General features: G+C 42.3%; 2 protein-coding genes across 2 annotated transcripts in view; one reads left to right on the top strand and one right to left on the bottom strand.

Moving 5' to 3' along the window:
- Positions 1–16,317, bottom strand: part of LOC307216071 (G-protein coupled receptor 35-like) — a 307,342-nt gene that overhangs the window by 212,629 nt on the left and 78,396 nt on the right. The gene's annotated exons all lie outside the window — the stretch shown is intronic.
- LOC307216064 (vertebrate ancient opsin-like) overlaps positions 9,521–16,317 on the top strand; it is a 104,834-nt gene continuing 98,037 nt past the window's right edge. The window contains exon 1 of the mRNA XM_079975909.1: positions 9,521–10,285. Coding sequence (XP_079832035.1) covers positions 9,907–10,285 — 379 coding nt within the window. The 5' untranslated portion in view covers positions 9,521–9,906. The remainder of the gene's footprint in view (positions 10,286–16,317) is intronic.

Genomic DNA, 16,317 nt, shown 5'->3' with positions numbered 1-16,317 from the left:
GCACTGGAAAAACCAGCTAATTTTGCCAGTACTGTTATATTTATCAGAACAACGTATGATTCTCTTTCCAGGTTGCTCAAAACAGGGTTGCAGCAAACACGATGAAATCAATTTCTGTATTGTTTATCTGTCCAGTGCTAAAACAAATAAAAGGAGTATTCAGAAGGAAAGTTCAAATATCTAAAACCATACGTTCATGCTCAAAGTTTGAAACAATTAATCAAGAATTTGCTGAAGTTTTTACCCAGACCTTCAAAGGTCAAATGGCATGTCCAGGTGAGCTTACAAAAATGCAAAATAAATAGATACGGATAGTGCAGAAATCTAAATCAATGAAAAGCACAGTGTAATATAAAAGAGTAAAAAAACAACAACCCCACAGCAGCTTAAAAGAATTATAAACTGTACAGGTTAGCAAATAGACATTCACTTTGTGTTGAAATGATAGCAAGGTGGGCCTCAGGTAAACCTTCCTTAGGTGGGCATTCCATAGGTAAGGCATCATAATCATAAAGGCTCTTTCTCTTTGATTGTCATCCATATAATGTCTGATAGCAGCAGCTCAAAAAAGCCTCAAAGGTAGACAATTCTCTGTGGTGGGTGACAAGAGAAGACCTGGGTCTTAAGTCATGCAAGGTTTTGAAGGTCAGTCCCAGCACTTTGAACTGAGCCAAGAACTCAATACAAGGTCAGTGAAGTTAGTTTAAAACAGCTTTGAATATAATCCTGCTTCCTGGTCCCTGTTATTTAGTGATATTTAGAAGTTTGGAATAACTGAGAACTGTTTTGCATGATACATTTTGCATTTGAGAATGTACTCCAGGGTACACAAAATATGTGTGCATGAAGAGCACTCATATGCCTGAAATCATTGGATTTCCCTTGAAATAGGTGTGCACAGCTGCATGGCAAAGAACTGGCCCATGCTAATTATATGTGAAGGTAAAAAGTACTCAAGGTTGCACTTCATAACTGATGTTATCTTTTATATGCAGGAATTTGTTCCAGGCTATACAGTACAGTCAGAGGCAATATGTCTCTGAATGGCATTTGCTGGAAATGGCAAATGGGGAGAGTGCAATTGCACCCAGGACTTGCTTGTGGGCTTCTGACAGGCATCCGGCTGGCCCCTATAAGAATAGAATGTTGGACTGGATGGGCCTTTGGCCTCATCTAGCAGGAGTCTGGGACTTGGGTGGTGCTGTGGGTTAAACCACAGAGCCTAGGACTTGCTGATCAGAAGGTCGGCAGTTCGAATCCCCGTGACGGGGTGAGCTCCTGTTGCTCGGTCCCAGCTCCTGCCCACCTAGCAGTTCGAAAGCACGTCAAAGTGCAAGTAGATAAATAGGTACCGCTCCGGCGGGAAGGTAAACGGCGTTTCTGTGCGCTGCTCTGGTTCACCAGAAATGGCTTAGTCCTGCTGGCCACATGACCCAGAAGCTGTACGCCGGCTCCCTCGGCCAATAAAGCGAGATGAGCGCCACAACCCCAGAGTCGGTCACGACTGGACCTAATGGTCAGGGGTCCCTTTACCTTTACTAGCAGGAGTCTAATGCTATTAAATTAATATATCATAAACAGTGCTAATAAGATGAATTTTGCCCAGGGTGGAGAAACAGAAGTTTATCAACCAATTGTGGGGCAGGAGGTGAAAAACTAAAGTTCTGAAGCTCTTATTCTTATTCTTGTTCCAGCACCACAAACAGCTCCTTTGTAATCTGCATAATATTCAAGACTTTTATCTGAGAGTGAGACAGTTCAGAGTGTACATTTGGTGATTCCTGATAAATGTGACAAAAGCCTTGCATCTGAAGTGGCCAATGTTTCAAAAAACAAAACAAAATGGTTATGGCTATTATTAAATCTGAAAGGTGGCTCAGGACTGGCACTAATTGCATTCATTATTGCACTGGGACTGCTAAGGTCACAGATTCTTCCAGGACAAATTGTATTATATTACTTCAAGTGAACTGAGACTTGGGGACTTTTGAGAAGTTTCCTCTTCCAAAGTCGAATGAAGCCATGTTGCAATTTTGTGGCCGCTGTCAACTTGCATATATGCTGCATTTCATAGCACTGTGGTCTCTGTTCCCAATTGGCTCAACAGCACTTTAATCTCACACAAAATCCTGGGTGTCATTTAAGATTAAGTCCAAGATCTCCACCCCTCTGTTCAGCTCCATGGCCAGCTCTGCTAGAACTCAATCATTTAGGGGAACTGGAAATTGTACCTCTTTTTTTGTGACCAAACAACACAAGTACCCATTATATATAAGGGTAATTGAAATACTATATAGCACTTCTTCCTTTGGATGTTTCCATGATTTCATTCTCCATCACAAGATCACCCTGGCCATTTTGGTCAGGGAGATGAGATTATGTCTGCAATGCTAGATAGCTTTTAGAATGCTAGCTTGCTGGACTCTGTGTCCTCTTTGATGTGCAGATCAACACTATCTCCAGTATGTCCTTTCCTGTCCTTCTTATAGAGATAACTGCAACCCCCTGGTTCACTCTATTCCACCAGGTTTCTGTTATGCTCACAATATCTGTGCTTTTTCTCTAAACTAAGCACTCCAGAGGTCCCATCTTGGCTCAGATGTGATTATTAACACTAGCTCCAATAAACCTAATTAGCAGCAGAATAAAAATTGCATCCAAATAACTAATGCCCTGTCCCTCTGTTTTATTGCTTTTGCAGCATTAAAAGCAAAACAATTCATACATTGACTTGAACCCAGCCGTGCAAAACCTGTTCTCAGCAGCTTGCTAACTAGATTTAAAATATTATCACTTGCTTTGTGGCAAAGCATTAGAGAATAACATGCTGCTTTTGCAAATATAACCAGGCATTAAACTTTTGCCTTGCATTGTGTGTTGAAACCTCACAGCTGATCACAAATCAGAATGCTGGGATTAACAAGTCTTACACTATTAGCCATCAAAATTTAGATTTGTAAAATATTTCTTCCCCAGCTTCTCTGTTCTATCATGCTGAAGGACCAGCATTATGCGTCTTTCTATGTGAATAAGCTCTATACCTACTATTGCTTAGTTTTCTTGTTGGGATTAATCTTTGCTGTTCATTTCCTTCCGAAAGAGTAAGGCTCAATATTTACAGCCTAATAAGGCTTGAGTTTACAGGGATTCTTAACCTGGTGTCCTGAAGGATGTCAGGCAGAGATGCATCCTATGGCCTCTTGCCCTTCTTGACAGTGGACAAAGGAGAGAACATCTGCAAAAGCAACCATACCAGTCAGGGAAGGCTCCTAACACTAATAGGCCAAAGGGCCAATGCATTATACACTGGGCAACCTTTGAAAAGAGTTCTAAAATGGCAGCTGCTGCATCATTTAGCAATCAGATTGTTGACCAAACATACTGTATATAAAACCAATTCTGGCACTACTGCACTGACTAGATCTATTAAGACCTGGCTTTTATTTCTTGAGTTTGCTATAATAGGCTTTAGTGTTTGTACTTTATTTTTTTAAAGTCTCTTAAGGGTCCCATTTGTGAGAAAAGTGACATCATCATTATTCTCCCTGACCCTCATAAAAACCTCCAGGGTCAGACTTATTTACTAGTCTTCTGAGCAAATAGGAGATGCACTACACCTATGTGCAACACAGGTAGGTGGGTAGCATAGGAATGAAGCTAAAATTGTCCTCACCCACTGACAAGGACTTACAGGTTGATGCGGAATGAATATGTTGCCTTAAGCATTTGAACAGCATTGCACATCTGGGCCTCTCAGTTTCCAAAGCTTGTGGCCATTAATCTTCACATGCTTAGTGAAGACTAATGACCACAAGCTTTGGTGAGAGTCACAGTGGCCCATATGAATATGTATATGTATATGTATATGTATATGTATATGTATATGAATATGAATATGTATATGAGAACTCATTGTATGAGTAGCAGAGAAGGAGCTGGTGAGTGTGTGGGGGAGCAGGATACATTAGAAGATAGAAACAAAGAGCAAACTCACCTGGGCTTTCCTCCCTCCTCTACTAAGACAGTATTATATAGCCACCTCGTTTGCCCTATGACAACCTTCCCTAAGCAGCTACTCTCCATAGGTTTTTGGACTACAGCTTTCATCAGCACCAACCTCTGCAGGGCATCAGGTTGGGAAAGGCTGACCTAAACTCAGGTACGCTGCGGAAACTCTTGAAGCCTTCCAAATCTGTGAACAATGTTTATGATCTGAAGCTTCTCACACTGGTGAAAAATTTACTAGCGGTGGGAAATGTTTCCTGCTTCTATTATTGATTTGTTGATGACACATGCACAGGTTATGTGGAATGCATTGAAGAATGCTCTCTCTTTCTCATTCATAGATGTCCACCCCCCATCTTTCTCTCTCACGCCATAAACCAAAAGAAAGAGAGGTGGCTTTCCCCCAGAGATGCTATCAAATCAATGACTCTAAACCTAGTCCTGATTTTTTTAAAGAAAACCTGGCCTACAGGCTTTTCTTTCGCAATGGTAGGGCACTACACTATTGATTCCAGCACACTTCATTTCCTCATTCCACATGGATTTTTCTATGTATGGACTTCTTGCACTGGTTGAAAAAGAATGCTTCTCTTCCTTTAAAGGTAAAGGGACCCCTGGCCGTTAATTCCAGTTGTGAACGACTCTGGGGTTGCAGCACACACCTTGCTTTACAGGCCGAGGGAGCCGGTGTTTGTCCGCACCACAGACAGTTTTTCTGGGTCATGTGGCCAGCATGACTAAGCCACTTCTGGCACTTAGGCACAGCATTAACATATATTTGTGGGATTAGTGAAAAGATATAGGTCAGAGGTGAACTTTTCTGCAGCATGAGGGTTGAAGGGCCACCTATTAGTGGTGTGTGTGGCCAGAAAGGAGGGGCTGGAGCAGGGCCAGTGATGGATATGGTGAGAGAATCCCAAGGGCCAGATGTCTGGACGGCTGCATTTGACTTTCATATTTGAGGTTTCCCATCCCTCCTAAAGACAGAGTGAAACAATGCATCTCTGCTAGATGTGGCAAGGAACTCATTGAAAGACCCCAAAGGCTCATCAGATATCTTATTGGCTTTCTGTAAGTGTTTGGTGGAAACTGCAAGTGAAGGCAGCATATAATCAAGCTCCAGTATGGCTCAAGTGGAGGTACAGAGCAATTTTGACACTGCTGTTATTTCCAAATCTACTCTGGGAGCTATTGAAGTTCCACACCATACTATCAGGACCTCCTTGACCTTGTTTGCCAGCTATACATTCCTGCCATTTTGATATGGTCTAACTTTGTTTTCCCAGAAACGTAAGGAAGTCCATGCACCACTTAAGTATTATTAAATTATCATTATGACAGCAAATTCCGAAGCTATTTTCACGGCATGGAAAATTGCTAATCATGGGACAAAAACATCAGATGGCTAGTATGTAGCTAGGATCACTTTAGCATGAATTAAGCAACCCCATGCTTTATACGATGTTCACTTTGCTGCTAGAATACAATGAAATGAAAGGAACCAAATTATGATGAGCACTTCAAGAAACGAGGCCATCATGTGATAATTGCCATAATCACACAGATAATAAATCTACGCTAACCAAGAAAGTCCCTTTGGTAGGCTTATGCAAATTGCTTTTTGAGGAATGAAAGAAAAGATTATAGCAAACAAAGTCTAATATTTTTTATCAGGTCTAGTATATGGTCTTGACTACACCCATGAGGCTAAATCCATACTGACTCCCCTTCTGTTTTAAGAACAGCAGAAGAGCCTGCTGGATCAGACCAATGGCCCATCTAGTCCAGCATCCTTTTCTTACAGTGACCAGCCAGATGCCTGTAGGAAACCCTTAAGAAGGACTTGAGCACAACAGCACTCCCCCTTGTGGTTTTCTGGAGCTTGTATCCACAAGCATTGCAGAGCTCTCTTTCTCTTTGGCAATCACTCGTAGCCGAGTAAGATTGTCTTCCATAAACACGGTTTTAACAATGAGTCCGAAAGTAACTGTGGAGGCCAATTCTGGATCCACACATCCTTCCATAGTGAGGCATTGGTTTCTGGACGCGAGTTGATCACAGTGTGGATTTGCCAAGCGTGCCTTCCTCTTAGCATGTTTCTCCCTTGCGTCCTGAGTTTGAGTGTCTTCAAAGCCCATGAGACCTTTGGTAAAGGCTGTTCTCCAACTGGAGCACTCGCAGGCCAGTGTTTCCCAGTTGTCAGTGTTTATACTACATTTTTTTTTTAAGATTTGCCTTGAGACAGTCTTTAAACCTCTTTTGTTGACCACCAGCATTATGCTTTCCATTTTTAAGTTTGGAATAGAGTAGTTGCTTCGGAAGACAATCATCAGGCATCCACACAACATGACCGGTCCAATGAAGTTGATGTTGAAGAATCATTGCTTCAACACTGGTGATCTTTGCTTCTTCCAGTACACTGATATTAGTTCGCCTGTCTTCCCAAGTGATGTGTAAAATTTTTTGGAGACACCGCTGATGGAATCTTTCAAGCAGTTGGAGATGGCGTTTATAAGTGGTCCATGTTGCACAAGCATATAGTAAGGTTGGTAGTACAATAGCTTTGTAAACAAGCATTTTGTTTTCCTTGCGAATGTCCCGGTCCTCAAACACTCTGCACTTCAATCAATACTGAAAGCTCATCTCTAACTTGTTTTTGCAGAATTTGTGAGAGGACCTCAGCAGCTACGGGGGAGTTGCAGTTAAGGAGATGTTCTTTCCAGCACAGTGTAATAGCTTATCTTTTAGAAGTGTGATACCGTCTGCTGAGCGTAGGGGGCATATGCCATGATTTATTGGCCCATAGATGGCCTTTGTGGCTTTAAAGAAACTCTGTGTACCATGAGTGCAGAGCACAGCCATCATGGCTAGTAGCCTTCATAGTTCATTCCTTTTACAGCCCCCTTGCCTTTTTGTTTCTCTGCTATCACATGTATTCTTTGCACAGGGAAAAGTGCTACACTGAGAAATGCATGCATTTAATTAGACTGCTCCCATATTGGCTGAGTTTTCCAGGGCTAGCAGTCTGGATTAATCTTTTTTTAAATAACAGTGATCAAACTATATGGAAATGAGCAAGATAGAAATGAGCACTCCATGGCTTGTTTTTATAGTGTCGTTTTTCAAAAGTCTACCCTATGATGTGTTATCTAAAGGAGATAAGGAACAACACTGAATGTTATTAAATCTAGAATGCAGAGGGACCCCACTTAGTAATCCAGCACGTTTATTTTTCAGAATAGCTTTTGGTGACACCTGAAAACACTGAAAAATCAGGTTTTGGGGTAACTAAATTCCCTAAGCTGCTTTCTGTCTGATCTGCCTTCTCTAGTCATGTGGGCTGAATCTTGACTTGAAATTCATTCATTCCACTCACCACCCACAAAGCTTTCAGGGAAATGCTGTGTGTGTGTGGGAAACACCTTTGGATACTTTCACAATTTTCTTGGAAAACTTGAGGGTGGAGGATACCAAACAGAGTTTCCCTACTTCACTGCAGATTTCACCACCCCTTTCCTGATTCCCCCCCCCAACCCTTTTCCTTGAGAAGGGGAAAGGGATAGCTGGCTGCAAGGGGACTCTTTGGGAGACCGAAGAGTGCTTAGCAACCTCTCTTTAACTGGAAATGATGATCCACAGCTTGTCTTGCTCTGCTCTTGCTGACTCGCTACATAAAAGCTGAGACTATTCTCTGATTAACCGTCTGTTGTCTTCTGGCTTTCATGGGATTCTTGCTCTGGTTTATTGGTTGCTGCGTTGGCTGTTGCAGATTTATTTATGTGGTGTAAGATGCTTGGCCCCAGAGAAGCAAAAGGTGGGATTTATGTTCATTTTATTCAGACCTGGTCTTGGCAAACTATGGGGATTTATTGCTCTGTTGATCAAGACCCCAGGCTTGTGCTAGTGCACATAATTGACAAGTGACCATCAACTTATGTAACTGGAAACACACAGTTCTGCATGTTCCCATCAGCTAAAATAGCCTGGGTGAGTAAGTGGAGGCTGCTCCCTTCTGCCTCTCATAAGAGTGGGAATGGAATGGCAAAAGTGTGAGAGTGGGTAGGTGAAAAAGAGGACAGGACTCCTTCACCTCTTAAAAGCTGTGCAGATGGTGGAATTGCACCACTGAACTAAGTGGAGTTTACTCCTCGGAAATTATGCACTGCTGACCAGGGATGTGAACCTAGGTCTCCTCAACCCAATTCCAAAAAAAACGTTAACCATTATACCTTCTTTGATAGGATTAGGAAGCCTCCAATTTAAATCTTGCCTCTGTAAATTCACTGGATGGATTTGGTGTCAAATGCTCCATTCCCATCTAGAATGTGGTGGGTTAAAAAATGCCAGTCCACCTCGCAGATCTGTTATTAACTTCAAGTTAATAAAGTGCTGGGAACATACTCAAAAGCTGTCCATAACAGTTAACTGATTCCATCATAATATATTTCATTACAAAATAAATTTCACTAATTTTAAAACTTAGGTACAAAGCAATTTGCAAAGGGACAGGTATTTCAATTATTTTGCAGGGTGGGAATCCATCCTTGTTGCAAAGACAATATCCCACTGTGCATCCCACGGAAAGTAATCCTGTTTAGAGGAGCAACACTTGCATTTGAGTACACAGCTGAATGTGGATGTCAGTCCTCTGAACGGCATTAATATCAGTGGAGCACACATTTGGATGTGCAGCCCAGCACCATCCCGGTTGTATTTACAAGTGGAATATAGCACCAACAGAGTGGAAGAATGAGGGATAAAAAGAACAACAAATATTCAGAAGAGAAGGGGTGATCTTTTCTTATTTTTGCAACCCCACAGAATGCTAACTCTTGCAGCTGCACGCTGTGCAATTTTGGCATAGAAAGCACTGCTAAGTCCCAAATAAAATCAAGGTATGTGTAATAGAAATGTTTGATTCTAGCAGAATTGTGTCCGAGGTTCATTTAAAAGTGTACCAACAAGAACTAAAAGCTCATTTGTGTGTGCGTCTCTCTCTCTCTCTCTCTCTCTCTCTCTCTCTCTCTCTCTGTGTGTGTGTGTGTGTGTGTGTTTGGAGACATTGTATGTATCTGCTTCTACCAGGGAGCATAATTTCATTTAGAAATGCATCAAGTGTCCTGGAGTATAGGATTGTATAGGATTGTAAACTATTGCCCAAAGTTAAAAACAAAAGTGTAAGAACACAAGTTCCCTGTCTTTGGGTTTTTTTTTTTTTTTTGTCATTATAGAATTATGAGGGGGGGGGGGAGACCTATAGATTTCATTTAACACATAAATCCAAATGCACCCGGACCTTTCTCATCCCCAGATGGAACCATTTACAGAATTCTTGTAGCCTTGCTTGAAACTTCAGTGATCTGAGGAGCTGTCACAACCTGAGAAGTGCTGAAAGGGAAAAGAAGGCAGCCTCTCAATCAGACACATGTCACTGATCACCGGGGGGGTTAAAATAGACCCCTCCTCCGTTCTTTCACCTTGCCGTTATATATTGCACATCCCCCGATATTAGAACCAGTCCCTTGTATGTATGTTTCCCTGACCTACATTTTATTTTTCAGGTTGCAACGGTTAACGTTGGGGATTCGGTACGGTGCCTCAGACAATGAGTGAAGCAAGCAGAAACAGTGGTCTCCGCTTGGCCACATGGTGGAGCATCGCTGAAAGAAATCCTGGTACATTTTAACTCATTGATGTTACCGTTCACCGAATTTGAAAACATTACGAGAAAGAAAAGAAAAGAAAGAAAAAAGATGTAACACAGTGAAGGCTTCTCTATCTTCTTTTAAGGGTCTTGTGTGTATATATATATATCTGTGTCTGCTTAAGAGCATTTTCCTCTGCTGATCCTGCAATGCTTAGCCAGGCAGCTGAAGGAGATCTGGAAGGAGCCTTACTGAGATGACTGTGCCGAGCATCAGCTCCAGTTGCAGTGGTGTTAACAGTGTCTGGTGCAGCAGTAACGGCGGCGGCAGCAGCAGCAGCAACCACAGATATGGCCAAGAGCATCATCTGAGTCCCACTGGCCACCTAGTCACAGCCATCTGCCTTGGCATCATTGGGATCCTGGGTTTCCTAAATAATCTCCTGGTCCTGGTACTTTTCTGCCGAAACAAAGTGCTGCGGTCTCCGATTAACTTGCTGCTGATGAACATTTCAGTGAGTGACCTGATGGTGTGCATTGTGGGTACCCCTTTCAGCTTTGCGGCCAGCACTCAGGGAAGGTGGCTCATAGGGCCAGCCGGCTGCGTGTGGTATGGCTTCGCCAACACCTTGTTTGGTAAGTACCACTTTGTTGTCCTGCACCTGTCTAGGAGCATGCTTCCTTCACTTCTTCTCTGTGGCTTGGACCCAGTCCGGGGCTTGCCTACTGAGCAGATCCCATCTATTGCCTGCTAACTCAGTGTGCAATTTCTTTAGAAAGCTTTGCATCATCTCAGAAAGAGGTTCAGTGCAGCTTAGGTCTCTGGATGCTGCCTTACAGCCTCTTTGAGGTACTAACAACAAACTAGATCATAAAGACCAGAGTTTTTAAAGGGCTTGTGCTGGTGCTGGTGCTGGTTGGAGGAGATGAAGTTCTGTAAGTGTGGAGGACTCTGAGTTTGAAGGAACACAGTTGAGGGACACCTTATTCCCTTTATTTACAAGTTAAGTGCATTATTTGGATGAGAGGTGATGTGTGTGTGTGTGTGCGTGCGCGCACGTGTGAGTGAGAGAGAGAGAGAGAGTGCACACACAGGTGCATAGAAGTACCAGAAGTCCTATAGACCCCAACCTGATACCCTTCAGATGTTTTGGACTACAACTTCCACCAGTCCCAGCCAGCATAGTCAATAGCCTGGAATGATGGGAGTTGCAGTCCAAAACTTCGGGAAGGCACTAGGATGGGGAAGAGTGCTTTAGATTAAACATGCAAAGGACTCTGGTGATTATGGAGTGTAAATAACATAGTCAAAAGTATTATATGCTGAGAGCAAAAACAAGGATCGCCTGTCTATCATCTATCTGTCTATATCATCTATCTATCTATCTATCTATCTATCTATCTATCTATCTATCTATCTATCTATCATCTATCATCTATCAATCATCTATCTATCTATCTATCATCTATCTATCATCTATCTATCTATCTATCTATCTATCTATCTATCTATCTATATCTATCTATCTATCTATCTATCTATCTATCTATCTATCTATCTATCATCTATCTATATCTAACTAACTAACTATCTATTTACCATCTATCATCTCGTTATCTAGCTATCTAGCTATTATTTATCAACCTATAAAGCAATGAAAGTTTTGGGAACTAGATTTGGAACTAGGTGAAAAGAGAGGACTAGGTTGAATAGCTGGGACTACAAAGGGAACAGTAAAAAGGTAATGGAGCTGTATTCCTGCATTGACAAGTCTGCAGCTGTGCTTCTGTTTCAGTAAGGGAGTCCTGGGATTTGTGATTAGCTATAGTATTGTGAGTATAGGATGAAGGGGGCTTTAGGCTATTATGGTAGGTGGGGAATGACAGCATGGCTCTCTGATGGTCTGCCCCTATTAACTTGCTTCTGAGTAGACATGCATAGAATTGCATAGAATCTCAGTTATATTGTAGCAAAGTTTAGCATTTGGGGGCTTGAGTATATGTCTAAAGAGCTGAAGGATGCAAATACAGTGGTACCTCGTGTTACGTACCGTCCCCCTTATAAATGCTTCGGGTTACGTGCTCCGCTAACCCGGAAGTAGATGCCCCTTGTTGTGAACTTTGCCCCGGGATGCGCACGGAAGTTGTGCCCTGGTGGCGTGGCAGCAGCGGGAGGCGCCATTAGCAAAAGCGCGCCTCATGTTGGAAGTGGTTTCCGGTTATGAACAGACCTCCGGAATGGATTAAGTACGTAACACAAGGTACCACTGTATGGTTATGTGTTTTGGTGTAGGATTGCAGCCTTAATAACTTCAGTTTGGGTCCCCTGTTAAGTGTTTAAGAGCAATGTAGTGTTTTGGTTTGCACTTTTGCCATATTTGTTCATTTTACCCGCCCTTCTGTGGTTTGCTATTTTGTCATGCTACTGATCTCCTTGTCTTCATTTTATGTCTAAAACTCAATGCAAAAATTCAGCTCCATTGGTTCTACTCAAGGGAGTGATCATGGTTCCACATCATAATTAATACCCACAACTTCCAGCATGGAATCACTTGAGGCTTCCGACCAGCTCCAATACAGAAATTAAAAACCTGCTAATAGTCACATTTATATTGCTCTGTACAGTGTACAAAGCTTATCACCCAGCTCAGTATTATTATCCCTATAATGGATAGTGGAGGTGGTGGTTGAGACAGCAAGAAAATGGCTTTCATGAAACTAGCCAGTATGTTCAGGACAGAGATAGGTTTTGAGCCGGTGTTCTTTAGCTTATTGCTCTCTCTTAAAAACCACGTTGCACTCTTTCTCTCACACATACAGTTTGTGCTTCAGCATCAAGAGCAAAGCCACTGTCAGAGACAGAATATCACTGCTACTGAGTGAGGGTGGTTATGAAACAACAACACTAAATGTACACTTTGAAAAGACATCTGAGGCTTCTTCTCCTTTGCATATGTCATGCTTTCGTGGAGAAACTGCTTGGCCTAGAAATTTCAAACTTTCCCCAGGTATCGTTGAGAAAGCTTTTGATGACCTCTCCTTCTTGCCTGTATTTCAGATGTGGTCTTATGCTTCTTTTGCAAGTTACTTTGTAAAGAGTCTGGTGCTCAGCTAGTGGCCCTGAAGGTTTTGCTGCTGTTCTCCTTTAAGTGTGGCTTTGTGCGCTATGTCTCAGTTGTGCCTATCAGCAATGCATTCTGGCTGGATTTCAGTTGAAAGTGTAAGAGCCCCGATGGATCAGACCCCAATTTCTATCTAGTCCAGCATCTTGTTTCCCATAGTAACCAACCAGGAACTTGCAAGCAAGCAGGAGATGAGGGCAACAGCCTGTCCTGCTATTGTTCCCAGCAACTGGAATTTAGAGATATGCTGCCTCATTTCTGATCCTGGATGTAATAGCATAGCAGCCACTGGTAGCGTTATTCTCCATGCATTTGTTGAAACAACCTTCAAAGCCATTTTAGCTGGTGGAGCAAATTCCATAATTTAACTACACACTGTGTGAAGAAATATCTCCTCTGGCTTGTCTTTCATTCAGCCTCATTGGTTGACCATAGGTCCCAAGACACCTCTATAATATCCTCCCATTACTCATTATTCAAGCAGCATCTATCAAAATTCTGTGTTTTGCTCAAGTATTAAAAGCACAGGATCTCTGCCTCTTTTGTATGTGGCCACCCTAAGTGTTATTTCAGATCAGGGCTCCCCCTCCCTCCAGCTGGAGCTCACCAGAGCTCAGCTCTGGCACCTCTCAGGTGGGTGCCATTGCCATTTTAAGAGAACAAGGTAGAAGTTCATGGTGAGCTCTGGCACCTCTTTTTCTGGAAAAATAGCACTGCTTCAGATCCTTTGATCCTTGTTATTGTCATTTTCCCCGCTTTCACCCACTCTTCAATACCCTTTCTGAGATGCGGCAACCCAAAATGTAAACATTATTCCAAGTGAGGCAATAAATATCTCTATCATTATGGCGTCTATAGTCCACTCCTCCTTCAAGGAGCTCAAGATGGCAGAGATGGCTCCTCCATCTCACACATACTTTGTCCTCATAACAAGCTTCTGAGGTAGGTTAGGCAAGAGAGAGCGTCTGCTCCCAAGATCATCCCATAAGTTTCATGGCTATGTGGGGATTTGAATCAAACGCTCTAACCATGATGCCTCTTTTCCTCTTTTTAACTCTATCCAAGTTGGTGGGCATAACTACTTCCTGTGGGAGTTCCATAGTTTCATTATGTTCTGCATGAAGAAGCGCTTTCTTTTCTGTGCTGAATCTTCCATCATTCAGCTTCCCAGGATGCCCCTGAGCTCTAGTCTTATGAGAGGAGAAGACTTTTACTAAACCCACTTTCTCCATGCCATACATAGTTTTTATAAACTTTTGTAATTCTGCCTCTTATTCACTTTTCCTGTAAACTAAAAGTCCCAGACGTTGCAACCTTTCTTCATCGAGGAAATCCATTCATACATCCCCTTAACCATTTGTGTTGCTGTTTTCTGAACCTTTTCCTACTCTACAATATCCTTGTTCAGGTGAGGTGACCAAAAGTGTGCACAGTATTCCAAATACAGTGACATCATAGATTCGTATAACAGTATTATGATATTGGCAGTTTTATTTTCAGTCCCTTACCTAATGATCCCTAGCATGTCCTTTGCCTTTTTCACAGCTGCTGCAAATTGGGTTGATATCTTTATCGAGCTATCCACTATGACCCCAAGGTCTGTCGCTACCAGTTCAGTCCCAATGAGCGTATATGTGAAATTAATACTTTTTTGGTCAGGCAGGCACTTTACACTTTCTTACATTGAATTGCATTTGCTGCTTATTCCTAATTTCTGCTTCTTGCTGTTTAACCAATGTCTGATCCAGGAGGGTACCCCTCCTCTTATTCCATGACTGCCAAGCTTAATCAGGAAACTTCTAAGGCACAGCCATTTGGGTAGTTAAAGATTTTATCTCTTTGTTGTTACCAGAGCACATAAGGAGCCAATATTTGTGAGGATAGCTGAAGTCACTTGTAACTGCAACATTTCCTCTTTTGAATGCTTCCTTCATTTCATCCTTCATCTCAGTATCTCCCTAGGCATTTTGATCAGGCAGATGATAGCACACCCACAGTACTAACTTAAACACCCACTGGTCCCACCCTGGCTATCTGGCAGTTGTCTGTCTGCAGTCCTGGGAGAAGATTAAGAAAATGCATAAGAATCTTTTGAGAAGAAGAGTGAAGTGTGCCTCCAAGTTTAATCCAGAAAAAAGCAATATCCTTGCACATCTACAAGGTCAAAGTTTAGCACTGATCTAGATGAACAAGGATGATCCCCCCATTTTCTTCTTTTGAAGCAGAGAACAAGTAGCGGTGGCCATTGCAATCCCAACTCTCCAAGCATTGGGAATTAAATTACAACCAGGATGGTGTTTTTTCTTTCTTTTTCTTCTTGTTGTCTGTGCAGACAGACTTTTATTTACTGGGATCTTTCTGTGAATCATGATTTCTACCCACCTTGTTTTCAGCTGTTAAAAATAGGCATCATTTCCTCTTCACCAATATATTTTATTAATATACCCTCTGTTTCTGGGAGCTCATCCTTAGGATGTGACAATATATTTCCTTTTATCAAATCAGCAGCAGAACACAGTGGAGAGAGACTGCTGTTCGCTTTCTAACACCTTTCCATGCTTCTGACGCTATCCAGACTGGCTTCACCAGAGCATGCTCCTATCCTCCCGGGTGCTCTGATTTTTGACCTAATCAAATGTTTTCAGTAGGTACACATTCTTATTTGGTTTCTGTTTTCAAAATACACTTCAAAACCAATCTCCTTCAAAAAGGCTTTTATGCACAGTTTCTGCACCAGGCAAGGATCTGCTTCCCGCTTGCCTCTCATTAGTTTCTTTGTTAGGAATCCAGGTTGTATTTTAGTATTTGACATTTAACCTTGATACCTTAGAAAGGAGCTAATGAGAGGCAAGTGAGAGGCAGGTCCCTGACTGCTGCTGGAATATTTCCAAGCAATTTAGAAAACGCTGCTATCCATGGTTAGTGTGTGTAGGTTTTTCATACTAGCACATTTCAGTGACTGGAGTAGACTTGCTCAAACTTTTCATGCTCCATCCATATTAAAGAACTTTCAATGTAAGGGAAAGCTACAAAACACTTGGCATACACCAGCATGGTGTAGTGGTTAGTGTGTCAGACTAGGACCTGATAGAACAGGGTTCAAATCCTCACTCGACCATGAAACTCACTGGGTGGCCTAGGGCCAGTTACTGCCTCTCAGCCTAACCTACCTCACAGGGTTGCTGTGAAGAGAAAATGAAGAGGGAGAACCATATACAAAAGATGGTATATAAATGAACTGACTAAATAATAAAATCTTGCTGAGTGGAAGAAAGTTAGGCTGCCCATCATGGTGGCTCATAGTTCAATCCAAAGCATGTTGACTCAGGAAGAGTAAAAAGGTAAAGGTAAAGGACCCCTGACAGTTATGTCCAGTCACAGATGACTCTAGGGTTGCAGCACTCATCTCGCTTTACTGACCGAGGCAGCTGGCATTTGTCCGCAGACAGTTTTTCTGGGTCATGTGGCCAGCATGACTAAGCCGCTTCTGGTGCAACGGAACACCGAAACCAGAGCAGCGCATGGAAACGCCGTTTACCTTCCCAC

Source organism: Podarcis cretensis, assembly GCF_951804945.1.
Source record: "Podarcis cretensis genome assembly, chromosome: 5".
Taxonomy (NCBI): domain Eukaryota; kingdom Metazoa; phylum Chordata; class Lepidosauria; order Squamata; family Lacertidae; genus Podarcis; species Podarcis cretensis.
Note: the sequence above shows the minus strand (reverse complement) of the source record. Positions and strands in the feature narration are given on the sequence as shown.